We start from the raw sequence: 18,809 nt of genomic DNA, 5'->3' as shown, positions 1-18,809 counted from the left end.
TTCTGTAAGTAGACTCTGCTTTATAGAACTTCTGTCTGCTTTGGCTGTGTTGACTATTTGTGCTTTGATTTTGAGAATCATTTTGGTGGTTTCTCTTTTGTAAAGGATACTGAAGCCATGAAAAGAGCTTTAGCCTTAATAGATTCAAAGATGAACCAGGCAAAAGGTTGGCTGAGAGATCCAAATGCACCTCCAGGTAATGTTTAAAAAAACATAACAGCACGAAGTATTTGGATTTTTAAAAGTCTGAGTAATTATATTGTTTAAGGTAAAATTGCCTTTAAGCATTAATAACCCATACATAGTTTATCATTCTGGAGGAGCCTGTATTTATTATTTCCTTTAGATACTAGATATTGAACAAGTTGTGTCTAAATGATCTGGAAAGCTTTGCTTCTTTTCAGTTGGCTAAATAGTATACTCTCTATAACATACATGTTTTTTCTTTGCAGTCCACTAGTAAAAACAAAAACCCATAAACTGCATTGAACAGTATTTAACTTCAGTGGTTGCTAATACTTAAAATCCCTCCTTTTGTATTTTCAAGTTTGTGTGACTTTAGATTTGCTGAACAGAATCTCTTTAAGCATTTTTCTTTCAGTCTTGACATAAAATTTTTAACATGAAAATCTGCCATAAATACTGTAACTCTAGTCATCTTTACTTATGTAAAGGTTTTGCCTTTGTATGCATCTTTAAAGCGAATAAAACCAGATAGAGGCATGTTCCATTTGGACTTTGAAAGACCTTATCTGAAAGACTTCCTCCAAAATTGAACCCAAAATAATACAGTTGTATATATGTCAGAAGTGAATTGTTATCTGTGGAGCTGCTGCTTATACTACTTCTGACCTCGTTCTCCTTGCCACACTTAATCCCAGAAACCTCAAAGTTATTTTCAAAGCCTTCTATCATTGACACTGACAATTAATGACATAAACTATGAAGAATTCAGTAGCTAAGGACAAATGTGGAGATAATTGTAGAACTTAACTGCAAATCATTTTTTACTGGGTGTGATACTTACGGGATCTGAGTGGGTTGCAAGTAAAAGGAGTGTTGTTCTTGCATCTTCTTTAGCCAAAATCAAGTCAAATTTGCAACTGGCTGAGGTTAAGGCTGTATGAATCTTGCCATGTTACTCTTTCCCTTCTCAGCTTGAATTACAGATTCTGCAAATGAAGTATTAATAGAAATTAAGCTATAATAACAGAATGATTAAATGACTTGAAAAATATGGCACATGATGAACATTAAGGTTATGCTATATTGTTTCAGAAATATTGTCCCATTATAATTACCGCATTTGGTGTATATCTCATAGTTTTTGATAAATGTATTTTCATGGCTGAACCTAATGCAGTTAATGTGATGGGACATGATGAGACTAGCAGTTTACATGTCAAGGAATATCTTGTTTGTTTTACTAACTGACTCTGCATCTTAGGGGATGCTGGTGAGCAAGCAATAAGGCAGATCCTTGATGAAGCTGGAAAAGCAGGAGAACTGTGTGCAGGCAAAGAACGCAGAGAGATTCTGGGAACATGCAAAACGCTGGGCCAAATGACTGATCAGCTGTCTGACCTCCGAGCTAGGTAAATCTATTATTTTTAATGGACAGTTTTCCAGTACTATTGAAACAGGTTTTCTGAACTTGCAGTTGTCACTTCCTAACCTGTAAGAGAGCAGGTCAGTAGCCGTATTTTGCCTTTTTTACTTCAGTCTCTTCTGATGAGAGTAATATGTTTTAACATGTGAAATCTTAATTATATAACATGATGAGCAAAATTACTCAGGTAAATAAATCAGAGTTTGTTTAACGTCAAACCTTCCTCCAAATTAGTCAGAAATGAAATTTTAAACTCTACTGTTAAGTCTATTCTCCAAAGAGGATATACCCCAATGATTGTAAGACACATGAGTATTCTAGGTTTTAGCTGTTTATTGGGATGTTAGACCACAAGCAGTAGTTGTTGTTGTTTATCAGTCACTGATAAATTCTGCTGAACCTCATTTGCATTTCTTGCATAGAGTTTCATTTAACCAGAGCCCTTTATCAGTTTTCTGCCTCTTCATTAGAAATTGGTTATTCTTTCACAATGGTGTTTTGAATTTAAGGGGTTTTGTTTTTAGGCAGCAGATGAGTCTCTTTACATTTGCTGTATTTTTTTGATGTTAGGTACTATGCCCTTTTGTTCTTTTACCAGAAAGTAGGAAGTATGATACTCCTTTGTAAAGGTGTAAAGACAGTGAGCTAAATACCATTCCATATAGTTTGAACACTATAACCCAGTTCCCTTGGAGTATAAGGAATTTTTCAGCTGCTTATCAATGTAGTAAGTCGTTAAGCTAGAGTGCTCTAACACTGGTTTCTTTATTTTGTTGTAACACTCCTTCCCACCTCCCAAAAATAGCGCACCCAGAAACCCAAGAAAGCTATTATTGCGATCCATTAGGGATACAGGTAATTTTTCTGTGATATAATATTTTCTCCTAAATGTTAATGCGTCTTTCAAATTGTCAGAAAAAGCAATACAAGTTTGGAGTTGTTTGGTTTTTGTTTGTTTGGGTTTTTTTAAAAAAAAAGCTTTTAGGTAAAATAAGTGCCTCTTCTGACTCAAGGCCCTAGTGAAGTGCAGGAAGTGAGGAAATGAAAATTATTTGGAGAACTGTATTTTGAGTTACCTTAAAAACAAATTCCCTGACATCATTTTAAATCTGTAGACTGTCAGGCTCTGAAGTGTTGCAATGATACATACACAAGCTTGGAATAGTTCTGTAACTTATTTCCATGGAGTTGTTAGTTTGTAATATAAAGGCTAAAAAGGCCAAAATTCAGAAATACTGGTTTATATTGTCATTAAAGTGATCTCTATTAGCTGTAATAGTGGTAGTGGATGAGAAGCTGGTTTTAGTTTATTTTCACTTGGATTTCCAGCTGTGATTGACCTTAGAGAATGTAAGAGTTTCTTTGTATCAGTGTTTGCACAGAGTATTAGAATTAGGCTGAACTTCTTGTAAAGCAGGGGCTGATGTCAGCTTTGTATTGTGTGAAATTTTTGGAGGTGGAGGAAGAGACAGAACTAAGATATAGTAACAAATGAGTTCGGTTATATGCTAGTTTAATATGTGTATAACTTCAACTCAGCCTGTGAGAAATAAGGTGTAAAGAAACATCTCTTGAGACTCTGGCCTGACTGTGTAAATACACCTTAGCGTCTCAGTAGCATGCTTTTCATCCTTCTACCTACTGTGGTCTTTTTAAAGTTAGTAGTTTGATAAAGTTAATATGCTCAAAAAGCTTTCCAGTAGTCAGGCTATTTTGGAATGGTATGTGAGATTTCTTATTCAAATCTAATGTTCTCAGGCATATGTATTTGAAGTAATCTTTATCCAACTTTTAACTCCTAAGCATTTGAACAGTGGTAGTGCTGCAATTTGTTTTTTATGGTCCTGTAAATTTGTATTGCTAGCATCCTTTTCACCAATTTAAGAAGTCTTACCAATAGCCCGTAACCTTTAATCTACTTTGTCAACATGATTGAGGCAACTAAGACATCTTATTTTCACTTTCAGACTTGCAGTCCTCACTTACATATGCTGAGACATAACTCCTGCAAGTTCTGACTGACTTGCAGTAATCTATAAATGAGGAGATAACAGGCCTTGCCCTGGGTACTTTAATAGAACTGTATCCTCAAATAGCCTTACTTTGTGACACTTCAACTTGTTCATTCTTCTGAGGATGCTAAATGCTAAATTCTGGAAAGGGGAAAATATGCTCTTAGTTTTAAACTCTTCTTGTTGGTTCCTCCTCAGTTTTTTTGTTTTCCCAGGGAAAAAAAAAAGAATGATTAAATACTGTATCTCTGGCAATAATTGCTGGGAATGCTCATAAACATCTTTTCCTTTTCATTAGAAAAGAGCTTTGTTCAGTCCTGAGCTGAATCTATGATGCTCTTTTTGTCTTGGGCAGAGGACAGGGTGCTACACCCATGGCTATGCAGAAAGCACAGCAGGTGTCACAAGGTCTGGATTTGCTCACTGCAAAAGTGGAGAATGCAGCCCGCAAACTGGAGGCCATGACAAACTCTAAGCAGGCAATTGCTAAGAAGATTGATGCTGCTCAGGTACCACTAATGATTTAATAAATACTTGAGAACATGATTACATTGCTGCTGTTAGACCTGTTATACTGAGTTACTGTAGTTGTTTCCAAACACAACACAGTTACTTGTTAGGAAGAACATACAGGAAATACTTGCTTTTACAAAGAAAAATCTTAAATTCAGTAATTTACAGGGTGCTGTGAGTTTTGCTACAGCTTATGACATTTTTTTTTTGTAATTTTTTTAGCATTGCTGAAATTTTAAAGGTTATGAAATTAAAATGAGGGAACGCCCTAAATTTAGACATAAATTGATCTTGTTACAGAAAGGAGCAGAGGAGTTTCAAACTGCACAGATTTACCTGTGGGTAAAACCAGAGCCCTTTCCTTGGGCTCTTTTTTGGGATTAGTCAGATCATGACTCCCTAAACCCCACTAGCTAAATTTTACTTCTGAAAATACTGTTGGCAAATGTTGGGGGGAGAGAGAATGTGAAATATTTGGGTAGATTTCATCTAGTTTGCCATCTTCTTCCAAAACAGAAGCCAGACAACAGAGCAACTTCATGGTATCTAATAAACAGAAATTGCTTTTGAAAAGTATTTTCTGTTAAATAAAGTTTTGAAAGCTGTATTGGTAGTTCTTTTTATTTAAAAGTCTCTATAGAAATAATATTACTGTTTACCTTCACTTGTACACAACTTCTTTCTACTAAGAATTGGCTTGCGGATCCTAACGGGGGCAGTGAAGGAGAAGAACATATTCGGGGAATTATGGCTGAAGCAAGGAAAGTTGCAGAATTATGTGAGGAGCCTAAAGAAAGAGATGATATCCTTCGTTCCTTAGGGGAGATCTCTGCTTTGACAGCTAAGCTGTCAGATCTGCGGCGACAGTATGTATTAGTTTTATCAGCATTAATTTATTTGAATGACTTTCATTTGCAGTTCAAAGTGCCAAGCAAACTCAGAATATTGATGATTAATTGGGGAATATATTTTCCTCCAAGAACTGGGAATGGTCATCTTATACTTCTGAGTTTCTATCCTGTATTTAGTAAAAATTGAATGCGAAGAATTCTTCAGTTCCTAGGTGGCAGGGGGAAGCTAACTTTAAGATCCTTTAAAAAATTTAATTTATAAAATATGGTATCGTTTTTAATGCTTCAACTTAATGATTTTATCCCAAAGCCCAACTTGCACTATCTTCCTCAAAAAAAAAAAAAAAAAGAGCGAGAGTAACTAGAAAATATTACCTAGAAAATATTTTCTTTCTACTGCCTAAGGAATATTTGACAGGCAAACCAAAGCCAAAAGTGAGCTCCTTTGTACTGTCAAAGCACTTCAAAGGAACAAGAGAATGTGAAATTTAAGTTTGTTTATACAGAAAAATGTCATCACTGTTTTTTGTGAAGCATTTTACTAAATGGCAACGTGGAATATCTACCACTTCAGTCATTGCCAGTGTTCTAAGCTGTAACTGCAAACTACATAAAAGATATGACTTTCATAAATGTATTTCTATATAGGTTTTGCAAAGAGAACGCTTGAGAATGGAAGTGGAGAAACAGTTATTCTATAAACTGTGATCTTTATCTATGGCCAGCTGCAAATATGGAGATAAATATTTTTCTTTCTTCATTAGACACTTTAATCAAGTTTCTCTTGAGATTTAGCTGCTGCAGGTCTTAATGTGCTACCTCTTTTCAAGTTTGTATATAGCCTTGGGTCTGTTGTTGCTTACTGTTGCTGCTTACTTTTCTGCTTGTAATGTGTGGCATTATTGCAGTTGCTGATAAGACAGCCATGAGTATGGAAAATCCAAGTCATACATCAGTATTATCAATGACAGTACCATGTCTTCCCCCATCTCAGTGCTCTGTTGAACATATGTAATATCCAGGTACTACAGCAGAGAAGTGTGAGGCGGGGATTTATGGATATCAGATCTGCATTATTTGCTCTGAGAGTCGAGTGTTGAATTTAACCTTATTTAAAAAGATGAAGTACCTTCCATTGTGTCTTCCTGCTGAATTTGGGACTAGCTGTAAATGATCTTTATATGACTGTTATATTTTTTTAATCCTTAGTGGGAAAGGTGACTCTCCTGAGGCCCGTGCGTTGGCTAAGCAAATAGCCACATCACTTCAGAATCTGCAGTCCAAAACAAACAGGGCTGTAGCAAATACTAGGCCAGTTAAAGCAGCTGTCCATTTGGAGGGCAAGATTGAGCAAGCTCAAAGGTGGATAGACAATCCTACAGTTGCTGATCGGGGAGTAGGTAAGTGTTTCAGTGTGCTCTTCCCCCCACAGTTTATGGTAAAACTTGTAAGTAATTTTTATGACTGAAACTACTACTTCTGAGATGCGTGGAATCTCTACTGACACCTGCAGTTTGTGACTGAAGGTTTATAGCCAAGCCCTGGCTGCAATATTATTGAATCAAGCTGGCCCGTGATTCTCTTTGTCTCTGGAAGGAAAACTTTGGGGAAGAATAGGAGACTGTGTCCTGTAGAACAGACAAACTTTAGACTGCTCCTTGCTCTTACTATGCAAATATAGTATCTTGAATTTGAATGTATACCTACTCCAGCAAATTAAGTCCTTCATAGAGGAGAAAAACATTCATAAGCCTGATCTAAAAATACCACTTCTTGTATGATTTCTGAGTAGTCTGAGGAGAATGCTGCTTAATCAAAGAGAAAGGTGATCTGAGAATCCAAGCATGCTATCAGCAAGCATATAATTATGGTTTAGGAATTGCTCCACTGAGAGCTTATTGTAAACCTTTTCTGAAATTTCTTGTTTAGCTTCTTCTGATGTTATTTCAAGTAGGTGCATGAAGCTTGAAAACTGGATTCAGTAATTTTTTCCATAGCAGTTAAGTCTGAGCAAGTGCAGTTACGCTGAGCAGTGCAACTGATAACGACGAGTGGAAACATGCCATATAAGAAGTAGTATAACTGCAAACCTCTAATACCTCTTCCTTACACCTTTCTCTGTCTGTCAAGATAACTTCTGTGGTGTGAATAACCAATGACAGATCCTTGAATTAAAGATTTAATGATGTTGATAGCTCGGATGCTTGTGAAGTGCAAATTTATATGCAATATTTTAAACAGAATAGTGGAGTTCCATGTTTTGACACTTCCTGATGAGAAAATTGCACACAGAATGAGATAACCAAGAAGGCGGTAGATAGGTCTCATGAGATGTTTTGGCAGTGGCTGAAAACCTTCCTGATTTTGGTGTTTCTCTTGAACACCTGTGAGGTGATTGGGTCAAGAAAGTGCAAAATCTAGACTTAATTTTTATTATTTTTAGTTGAAAAGAAACAAAGGTAACTTGAATCCCCCTGAAGCCTGTAAGTGCCTAGTTAATCATGAAGCTTGCATACATACTGAAAGCTTGCTGAAGGAACTGAAGTTTCTCAACACTGGATATATACTACAGAATTTAATCAAATCTGGAGTAATATATCTGACAGAAATGTGTATAGAGATGCAAGATGTGGCATGTCCCATGACTTTACTGTTTCTAGTTCAATAAAATTCTAGTTGTAGCATGATATCATTGTACAATTTTTTTCATTTAAATGTCTTTCAATTGCATTGGCACATGACAGGGTGCTTATAGGAAAGGTATATTAAGAATATAAATCAGATATGTGCTGTCTTCAGTCTCGACAGCACTTCTGGTAGAATTTGGCCTGATATTTTCAGTGCTATGATAATGTGAAAATACTTCAGTATTCTCTGCAGTAGTAATGACCATGTCACAAATAACAATGTGTGTTTGCAGTTATCGTAATGTAGTCCTTCAACACAAACGGAATTTTGAAGTAACAAGGCAGAATATGTATTATTTTATAAACATGTGAACCACTTCAGTAGTGTTAGCTGCTACAAATATTTACATGCAGTCATGCTATGAATTACCCAGCTAAGTGATGGTGAAAGTACTTGTAATTGGCAGATACAGACTAGGCAAGATGTATTGAAATACTGAACCGGTGAGTGAAGTGTACTTGCTTGGCTGCACTTGACTTAACGCAAAACATCTTGGGACATTCCGACAGCACCAAACTTAGCTATGCTAATAAGGTTTCTAAAATGATGGTGGCAGCGCTGAGTGATTCTTGGATAGTCAGGTCCTGTGACAACTTCCTTCTAAGTAATTTTGAGCTTGATTATGAACTTGGATTACTTGTGTGTTATCATTGGCTTAAAATGATTCTTCAGTAGATCTTTAAAGGACTCAATATACGATGACTTCCTTTAAAAGAAGAATACTATTGTATTATTGAAAGAACAGGAAGCTTCTATAAGTGAATGAAGGAAATCACCCATGGTAAAAATAAAATTTTTTTACAGAAAAACTTTTGACACACAGTGGAGGCTTTGTAAGGTGGTCTTCTGCCCCCCCTCCCCATCCAGGACACTTGGCATTTCTTACCCATGATTTCTGGAATTCTGGGAGAGGGTATTCTGCTTTTTCATTTATGTTTTCTACTTGGCTTTTCTCCCCCTCTTCCTGCTCATCTTCTAATGACTTTTAATGATGTGGAGATGAATTGCAGTACTTGGAATTTGCCAGTGCTTTCTGTTGGAGTCAACAGATTAGTTATGTAGGAATAGCTGTCAGCTGTACTGGTTAACTTCCGTCAGACCACCCTAGTTAAAAAGGATGCATGTCTAGCCAGAGTTGCTGTAATAAGCAAAAAGAAACTGGTGAGAGTTGAATTTCTGTATGGGTTTGAACTGCAATTACCCAATAATGAACTGCAGAAGATCCTTTCCACTATCTTGAAAGGTGTTCTTAAAACCCCGGGAATTCTGAAGTGTCACTCACTTACTTCATGGTGCATCTGATTTATGCCTTCAATTTTTTGTTCCACTGTATGTTGACGCACCATGACTTCTTCCACTGTAGGCCAGGCAGCAATTCGGGGTCTGGTTGCAGAAGGTCGTCGTTTAGCCAATGTCATGATGGGACCTTATCGTCAAGACTTGCTTGCCAAGTGTGACCGTGTAGACCAACTGGCTGCTCAGCTAGCTGACCTCGCAGCAAGAGGGGAGGGAGAATCTCCGCAAGCCAGGGCAGTTGCTGCTCAGCTTCAGGACTCGCTGAAGGTAAAAATCTGCTCTTGTGCAGTGAAACACATTATATGCTGAAGTATTTGCACTCCTCTGATAAATTGCTTGTTTGTATGAGGCATCAATAACAACAAAAGCACAGCAAAAAACCTGTTGGTTTAGCCGAGATACTTAAAGCAAACTTTCTACAAAGGCCTCGATATCATGCCGAAGGGATTAATTCCAAATGAACAATTTGGAAGTAAAATCAAAAGTCTCATTTTAAAAGAAAATGGTATGCTAGCATTGCAAATTTGAGTGACAAGGTCTCAAATCATACTGTTCTTAGCTTCTGATGCTGCTTCAAAGAGTGGTATGTAAGTTTCTCGTATTTCAAATTAGGTAAGAAGTGATTCATTGATCATGCTTTTAAGATCATTTTATCTTAATGGCTGTCATTGTAATGGCATTTTTTTTTTGCAAGAAGAGGTTTTATGGGATTTGTATCCCTACAAACTTCATATTTCTGTATCCTATACTAATAATTCTCTTTTTTTTTAAAGGATCTTAAAACACGAATGCAAGAGGCAATGACCCAGGAGGTTTCTGATGTTTTTAGTGACACCACAACTCCTATTAAATTGTTAGCAGTAGCAGCCACTGCTCCCTCTGATGCTCCCAATAGAGATGAGGCAAGTATATACCCAGGCAGTCTTTTTCCCATGTGAAGCTTCAGTTATTGTTTAATTCTACCTGAATTGGTATTTTGAAAAATGAATCAGTATTCTGAAAAATGAATTGGTATTTTTTTCTTAAGATTGTGATACATGCTTATTAATTCTGATAGCATAATGATTGCCATGCAAATCTCTCTGGACTCTTGGAGACTGCGAATTGTGCTGTATATACCTGGAAACTGTATTGTCCCTGACCTCAATAAATGGCAAAGATTTCTCTCTGTGGTGTTTGTACCATGTTGCCTTCAGCATGCTAAAAATTTTTGTGCAAAAATCACTGGCACACTGCTTGGTGGATTGTATATTTCAACATTTATATAAGCTGATTAAAATAGTCAAATTCATGCCAAGATTGATGAATAGATTTAACCTGTTCTCTTGCTGGATGATGTTTCCTGTACTTCAGAGCTACTGATTGCATATGAAGCATCTAAAACTTTGTCTGGCAGCTCTGTTTGGCTAGTTGATTTGAACATGATCAAAATGATTCCCAAGGCCTTGGGGAATTTAGCTGTATGACAGGATAGCTTTAGGTCAGTATCCTTTGGTAGTATCCTTTGTTGCCCAAATGAGTTAGTAAAGAAGAAAGTCCAGTAATGTAAAGATTAGAAAAATAAAACAGCTTCAGAGCTTTTGTGTCCTCTTGCATCCTCACAAAAGACGAATGAAATTTGGGTGTTATGAAGGTGTCTCTGGTATTTGGCACTTGGAAGAAATTCTGTATTCTGTTAGGGAACTTAGGTGTTTTTAATGGTTTTCTCTTCTGACCATTAGGTGTTTGATGAAAGAGCAGCAAACTTTGAAAACCATGCTGCTAGACTGGGAGCTACAGCAGAAAAAGCAGCTGCAGTTGGAACTGCAAATAAAACTACTGTGGAGGGCATTCAGGCAACGGTGAAATCAGCAAGAGAACTTACCCCACAGGTTTGCTTCCTTAGTCTCAAAAGCCCATTAAAAGGGCTGGGGATGACTTCTGTGGAATTTTCTTTATGCTTCTGTTCTCGGAGAAAGATGTTAATACCAGCAAGGAACGTAGTGCTGACACTTGGAAAAGGGGAACGGCAAATATTTGTGTATGTGATACCAAATAGAGCAAACTGATTAAATGACATCTCTTACTCTTCAACTTTTGGACAAAAGTGTTAGTGATTTATCCTTGAAACAAAGTTATTCTGAGGCTTAGTAAAATATATAAGTGGAAAAAATGCTCTTTAATGAATTTTTTTTCCCAAATCAAACCCCAATCTAAAATTTTGGTTGTCTACTATGTGTTGTACTTTAGTGCCTTCAGGAAGTGTTTTTAAGATATATTAGCATGTAATTGAAGTTCCAGAAAGAAAGTATTTATATCAACAAATTCCAGAAGCGTTGTAAATCTTCAAGCATCTAGATGTTGAACTAGAATTAATGAACTAGTATTCCAAATGAGGAGCTATGCATCCAGTCCTGAAAAAACAAATGCTTTTTCAAGAATATGTGTGATGATGTTATATACTGATACTTCCATAATTAAATATTTTCCATTGGCAGGTAGTATCAGCTGCTCGTATTCTCCTGAGAAATCCTGGAAATCAAGCTGCTTATGAACATTTTGAGACCATGAAAAACCAATGGATTGATAATGTAGAAAAAATGACAGGTAAGGTAGGAATTTTTGTTGAAGAATATAATTATGGCTAACTAGCTGGTATGGATTTTTTTCTCCATTCTGTTGGGATTGATGTAACATGCATAAGAGTAGTGACTAATTAAAAATAAATTAAGAGAAGTGGGAATGTGCTCTCTGGCTCCAGAAATATGTATATGTTACAGCATGAACAAAATAGCTTGTTTCATATGTGTTAATTTTGAGCTGCAAGGGAGGAAATTTGGCTTTAGTTCTTCTGTGGGAAAAACAGAATACCATTACTTTTTATTGCAATTGCTATTCTAGCAGTATATCACTGTAGCAACTTGCGGTTTTTTTTCTGTGTCATCTTGGCATGTTGAATGAGAACAGATAAGTGGGGGTAAGAAAACACGTTAAAAATTATGTAACAGCTTGATGAAAGCAGTGAATAAAACAGAGCTACTGATCTACTGAATCTTGCTGAAACACTTTCAATGTTTCAGTCCTTCCAAAGTGCAGATCCTTTGCACTGCTCTGCTATTCTCCTGACTGTATACTACCTCCTTCCCCATCCCCATAATTAAATTGTGGGTATTTTGAATCTTACTGTTTTGTCATTATGTATCACCCTTAAGTAAAAGCACAGCCAGAGGAATATTTCCTTTTGAATGAATGGGAGAGGTACAAAAAGTACAGAATATGCTTAAAGAAATTTGGTGGGAGGAAGGAGTCTCTGCTGCATATACTGTATAAGACAGTTCTTGACTCAAGCAACATTCCATGATAGATGAGTAAGAGCTTGGGATGTTATTAGTGGGAGCTTGCTTGACCATGATTACTGTGATAGAGGTACCACATAATCAGAAGTAAAACTGCAGTAATACATTTGGTCTCATTTCCTTGCCTGCTTCTGCCTCTCCCCACCTCCCAGTTTGGAAATACTTACTTTTCTGGTCATGAATAGTTTCTGGAATATCAAGTATCCCTTTCCACAGATGAAACTAGAATATTAATGTGTTTAAATTTTATTCTAGGGTTGGTGGATGAAGCCATTGATACTAAATCTCTGTTGGATGCATCAGAAGAGGCTATTAAGAAAGATCTTGATAAATGTAAAGTTGCAATGGCCAATATTCAACCTCAGATGCTGGTAGCTGGTGCCACCAGCATTGCTAGGCGAGCAAACCGCATCCTACTGGTAGCAAAACGGGAGGTTGAAAATTCAGAAGACCCTAAATTCCGGGAGGCTGTTAAAGCAGCCTCTGATGAGCTAAGCAAAACTATATCACCGATGGTAATGGATGCTAAAGCTGTGGCAGGAAACATTTCTGATCCTGGTAAGGATTCAGTCAGCTGATTTCAAATGTATTTTTTACTAGCTGAAGATAACGTAAAGTAGTGCTCATTTTATCTTGTACAGCTGTGTATCCCCTTTTATGCAAATATTGTGTACAGTTAAAATCCCAGACTGGTGAAATCAAGGTCACACCACTAACTGCTAAATCCTGCTCTCTTAAAGTGCAAGCAAAGACCTTTGGCATGTTTAAGGGAAAAGGATTCAGCATTCTAGTTTATTATGTGATTTCATAATCTTTATTAGAAGTAGTTGTTGCTAGTTATCAGTAGTACTACTTTATATAAGAAAATATTATATAATTTCTTTTATTCTAAAAGTTGTCTTGGGATTTACTGTGGCTATTGATAGTGACTTACTCATCCTAGGCTTTATTTTATGCCTGTTGCATATGACATTAACATTACAAACATGTAAATCCACTATAAACTGTTTGATAGTTTTTAAGCATTCTTTTTTTAATGGATATAAGTGTATATAGAAGTACTTTTTTGGGGCAGTGTTGCAGTTTTAAATATTACATAATACTATTAAACTGGTAATGGGATTTTTGTTCAGGTTTGCAGAAGAGTTTCTTGGATTCTGGGTATAGAATTCTGGGAGCTGTGGCCAAAGTCAGAGAAGCCTTCCAGCCTCAGGAGCCAGATTTTCCCCCTCCTCCTCCTGACCTTGAGCAGCTTCATGTAAGTGCAACATAGTTTGTAATACAATACACAGTTGTCACTGACATGTGGATTGCACACTGAAATTACTTGAGTATATTTTTATTCCTTAGAAATAAAATACATTGTCTGGCCAGCCATGCCTACAAGTAGCCTTAAATCTGAAAAATGCCAATCCAGCTTTCAGAAGAAGAAATTAAAACATGGTATTTCATTTAACAGGATGCACTTGAAAAGCTGGAAAAAGACATGAGGTCCTGCAATCATGTCTTGCCATGACACCATTCTTTACTCAATCTGTATACTGTTTCATTGCACTGAGATTTTTGCCTTTCTTAGCTGACTGATGAGCTTGCTCCTCCAAAACCACCACTGCCAGAAGGTGAGGTTCCCCCACCCAGACCACCACCACCTGAAGAAAAGGATGAAGAGTTCCCAGAGCAGAAAGCAGGAGAAGCTATTAATCAGCCCATGATGATGGCTGCTAGGCAGTTGCATGATGAAGCCCGGAAATGGTCTAGCAAGGTAAGAAGTTGTTATATGTGTCTTGTGCTAAAAGGAATATATATTTTTTTATTTTTGGATCAGTGCATTTGGTCCAAAGTCAGTTGTCTCAATGACAGAGAAAGTCTTTTATAGACCAAATAGTAAAAACACTGCCATAGGAGGAATTAGAAACCCTTTCAAGTTTGGAGCGACCTCGGGTCAACTGTTCTAATACTCAGAATTGCTAGAATGCTTTATTAACATGCCTCTGTGAACACAAATATACCTTGTATGCTAAGCTGTTTGTGATCCTTGATGCTAGTATTGCCTAGAGAGCCACTAATACTTATGCCTTTCTAGGCTGACAAGCTGATTGCTATATTTAAGTGACTTTGAAACATCTGTATGGATGTTGCAGATGCCAGCTGCAGGAATCATGAGCCTGTTTGTCTTAATTCTGGAAGGAACTGCAAGTTAATCTGGTGTGTTTATGATCGGAAAAGTGAGCATATATAGGTGGCCTGGTCTCATTCTTCTTTGTAATGAGTCACACTCACTATGAAGGCCTCACCATTTCAGTGCTATGACAAAGCAGTGTGAATTCATCAGTCTTATAAATGCTAATATAACTTTTTTGCTTTCCCCCTTTTTTTTTTTTCCCCCCCAAAGAGCTACATTTTTTCCTCTGGCAGCAACTGAGTAAGAACTTCTGAGATTTAGGCTTCTGCAGGTATAAATTAAAGGTCAAAATTTGCTTTTTAAAATGTCCACTTCTTTTCTCCACCAAATTGAATGGTGAATGAGAAGATAAACTTGAATACCTTACACAATCAACTTTAGCACTTTGTGCTTAAGGAATACCTGTTTTGGAAGTACAGATAAAATACAAAAGAAGTCCTGCAAATCTGTTTGAGTGTCTCTTCCGTAAAATTAAAAGCTCTATTTTCCCCATACTTCTGGATATACCAAATACATCTTTATATTACTAAAGAGATAGTACTGGAATGTAATGGTCATCTCAGAAGGTAGTTTTGAGGCCAAAAGTCTTAATTTCAGCTTCCTTAAAAGTGTTTTGATGTTTGAATCCCACAATGGGTACCTTAACAATACACGGTAGGTGATAAAATGCTTTTACTATATGCATACTAAATTACCTACATATATACTATATACATTCTGAATTAAATAGTGCAACTGTTAAAACCAGTAAGTTCGCCTAGCATTTGTCCTCCTAATGCTTTTTTAGCAATCTTATTCTACCAGTAAGAGTACAGTTATTCCGCCAGTAAATTTTGGGGGAAGAAGTTTTAAAAACATTTTTGTAGTCTGTTAAGTCACTTATTGGGTGGAAGAGGGACTGATGGAACATGGGTTAGACCTGGAAAGGCAGAAATATAAGGTCTTGCTCATACTAAATCACAATAGACTGTGTATCAACTGTCTTCTGCTTTTTTTGCCCAATTACATCGGTCTACTGGTAGTTTACCATGTGTTACGCTTATAGAGGAGGTGAACAAGTACTTAGTCTTTAAAAAATGTTGGTAACATTCTTCATTCTTGTAAGATTTAAAACCAATTTGTTTTTTCTCCTTTACAAAAGCTCCTCTTTCACTTGAGTGGATTCTGGGCTTTTATGTACTCCATTTTTCTCATGGAGCACAAGCTGAACACTGTGTGTTGCTTTAACTTTCCCTGCTTTTCCTCCTTATTTGGATAAATCAGAGAATGAGTCATATTTCTAAATTTTTCATTAGATTAAGACTTAAATAGAAGATGAGTTGATTTGGCAGTATATAATAGTTACCACTTCCCTCCAAAACTTGTCTGTCTTCATTGGCGTAGATTGATTTTTTTTTTTTTTTTTTTTCTATAAAAGCCCATATCTTAAGCAAAACACAGTTGAAAATGCATAGTTTTTGGTTAAGGGTAGTTTGACTTTTATCACACTTGGCTTTAGTCAGAGAAATACAGTAAGTAAACTTGTTGAATATTTTTCTATTGAAACGCTGCTGTATTATAAATGCCTGTATTGTTATACCACTTACTTCTTCCTTGGGATCTAGCCTAACACAATATATTTGCTTGAATCCTTTTTTTTTTTTTGAAGGTAATGGATACAACATGTTGTGGCAAAACAGTTATCATATGCTTCATGATCCTCTTATTCTACTAATTCTGTTTCAGTCTTTAAGAACTGTAAGATTCACAACATTCATAACATTCAGTATCACCTCCTCTTTTCATAACCCAGTTTTGTTCTTTTTCATGTTATCTGCCAGTACTTCAATACTCACTTCTACAGTGTCTCCCATCCCACTTTTTTTTTTTTTTACTCTACAGCAAGCAGTGTCATTGTTTTTTCTGTGATCCTGTTCCTGCTCTTCTTATCATATATATATGAACAGGCTTCCATACAAAGCTTTCTATCTGCACAAATACCACAGTCATCAGCTGCTGCGACTGCTTCTATGCAGTCAAAACAGCTTTCATTGAAACAGAAAATCCATTCATTTCACCATTGTCTTGCCAGAAAAATGTTGTTCTGCAAGTCAGCATCTGTCTGTACAAGCTGTATGCTCAGATGAAAAATGTTACTGCATCTTTGAATTGTAACTTTTTAATATTTTTGGTAACTTTGGTTCACAGGCGAAATGTTTGTTTCCTTCTGCTAATCTTGTATTCCTTCCCCTCCTCCCTCTGACCTGATCCTAGAGCTGCCCTGTCAGATCCTGAGAAACAAAGAGGATGTTTTGGTCACTAAAACAGCTCAGTTCATGCTCTTCTACCAAATTCTGCTTCTTGTACTAACTGTCCCCTGTTTCTCCACCCTTGCTGCCACCTGCAAAGCCTGAGGTGACTGTGATTAATGAAGCGGCTGAGGCTGGTGTAGATATAGATGAGGAGGATGATGCAGATGTTGAATTCACTCTCCCCTCTGACATTGAAGATGATTACGAGCCTGAGCTGCTGTTAATGCCAACCAATCAGCCCGTTAACCAGCCCATTCTGGCTGCTGCTCAGTCTCTACATCGGGAAGCAACCAAGTGGTCTAGTAAGGTACTCCTGAGTCTCCCGGGGACTGATCCGCGTGCACCCAGCCATCGGGAACGCTGACACATGTGCATCACTCGTGATCCCTGCTGGGCCCCGCCGTTCTGAATGAATCAGTGTGTCTGCACTTCATTTTAAGGACTGAGAGTGGCTTCACAAGTTTGCTAGATCTGTTTGTCAGTGCTGGATTGAAGCTTGGTTTGGGTCACATATTAATATTCAAAGGCTTCCTCTCCCTTTGCATCTGCCTGTTCTTCTTTGTTATGGCAGTTTTCAAATTGTAATAGGGGTTGTTTTCCCTCCCCACTCCCTGTTCTTTTTTTCCATTCATTTGGGCTACCTGGGAAGCCATGGTTAATGGTTTCTTAATGACTTCCAGATACAGCAGAGTATACAGCATTCAAGAAGTCATTTAACGTGTCTATTGTGCTTTGCCTTCATTGACGCCATCAATTAAAATACCTTCCAACAAGGAATGGCTTTGTATGGCAGCATTTATCGAAGAGGACTGACTGTCTGCTGGCTTGCACTTGGCTGTATTGCAAATGCTGGTCTTGAGAGAACTCTTTTTCTGAAGAAGCTGTGCTGAATGCTGTTAGCTGCTGAATTGAGATTGTGTTTATATGAAACCAGTGGAAATCTAACATGAGGTTCAGACATTCACAAGTAGCCTGTCTCTTCTGTCTAAGCACAAATGTTTGCAAGACTGGTCACTTTTTGTAGCATGCTGCAAAAAATAAGGTTGGTGTCCCATAACAAACAAAGGTTAGGGGGGTGTGTATGTATATGTATGTGTGTATGTATATTTACATAGATAGATATACTAAACTCTTGTAATAAAAAGGGCTTTAAAAATGTTCTTGTCCTTTTCAGATTCTGATGCTTGGATAACTTGTTAGAGGGCTTCGTAAATGACACTGGTCCTAATTTCTTGATCCTCCTACGTGAAAACATGGAAAAGCTTTCTGTTATGTCATTTGCATCCTAACTGGTTATACTAGCAAACTGTTTAGCTATTAGGTCACGGTAATGAATAGTTCAGCTTTTTGTGTCACCTCTATCTGTAAAATATCTGGGATATCTTCTTGAGTTTGCTAATAGTGAATCATGAAGTATTTGCACAGGGATAGAGAATACATTTGCTAAGCTGGGTTCTCGCTGTGTACTCTTTGATCTGGACTTCATCGGTCATTAATTGTGGAATTATACCGAGGAAAGAGCCTGCTAATACTTAAGCTCACTCTACTAATATTTCATCCACACAATAGGGATGCTTCATGGCACAAAATAGTTCACTTTTGCTAACAACTTTGCGAAGGTGAATCTAAGTATACTAACAGACTACTAACAATTGATCATCTAGGTCTGCTTTTTCTCGTACTAGGTTTCTCTCTGGAACAGTGTATAAGAAATGGTTTTCCTTTGGTCATACTTAATTCACATGTTTCAAATATTTCTTGGAAGTATTTCTGTGACTGTAATTTTGATGTACAAGAATCTGGATTTGAATGTAAGAAATACCACTAGATTATCTTTTGAACTATCATGTTCTTCTCTCCTGGAAACTTTATTTTAAAGGGGGAGATTATGTCAAAAAGGAATATTTATTTTCAAGGAATAACTTTTTTTTTTTTAAAAAAAGTAATAGTTGCATCTCATTCTGCATTACCTGGGACAAAAGTTTTGTATGTTACAGACTGTCTTGCATTTATCCTCTAGCATTATAGCAGC

General features: G+C 37.0%; 1 protein-coding gene across 4 annotated transcripts in view; it reads left to right on the top strand.

Moving 5' to 3' along the window:
• VCL (vinculin) overlaps positions 1–18,809 on the top strand; it is a 66,280-nt gene that overhangs the window by 42,755 nt on the left and 4,716 nt on the right. For 2 of the 4 annotated variants that reach the window (XM_074874593.1, XM_074874595.1), the window contains exons 7-18: positions 103–196; positions 1,448–1,595; positions 3,977–4,130; positions 4,825–5,000; positions 6,195–6,385; positions 9,037–9,236; positions 9,743–9,871; positions 10,691–10,840; positions 11,447–11,555; positions 12,560–12,862; positions 13,438–13,562; positions 13,881–14,066. In XM_074874593.1, the coding sequence (XP_074730694.1) occupies positions 103–196; positions 1,448–1,595; positions 3,977–4,130; positions 4,825–5,000; positions 6,195–6,385; positions 9,037–9,236; positions 9,743–9,871; positions 10,691–10,840; positions 11,447–11,555; positions 12,560–12,862; positions 13,438–13,562; positions 13,881–14,066 (1,965 nt within the window). Of the gene's footprint in view, positions 1–102; positions 197–1,447; positions 1,596–3,976; positions 4,131–4,824; positions 5,001–6,194; positions 6,386–9,036; positions 9,237–9,742; positions 9,872–10,690; positions 10,841–11,446; positions 11,556–12,559; positions 12,863–13,437; positions 13,563–13,880; positions 14,067–16,874; positions 17,085–18,809 lie in introns of all 4 variants that reach the window. The other 2 variants (XM_074874596.1, XM_074874594.1) reach the window with 2 other exon arrangements.

The sequence above is a fragment of the Strix uralensis genome, chromosome 7 (assembly GCF_047716275.1).
Source record: "Strix uralensis isolate ZFMK-TIS-50842 chromosome 7, bStrUra1, whole genome shotgun sequence".
Classification (NCBI taxonomy): Eukaryota; Metazoa; Chordata; class Aves; order Strigiformes; family Strigidae; genus Strix; species Strix uralensis.
This window is presented reverse-complemented; position numbering and strand designations above follow the sequence as displayed.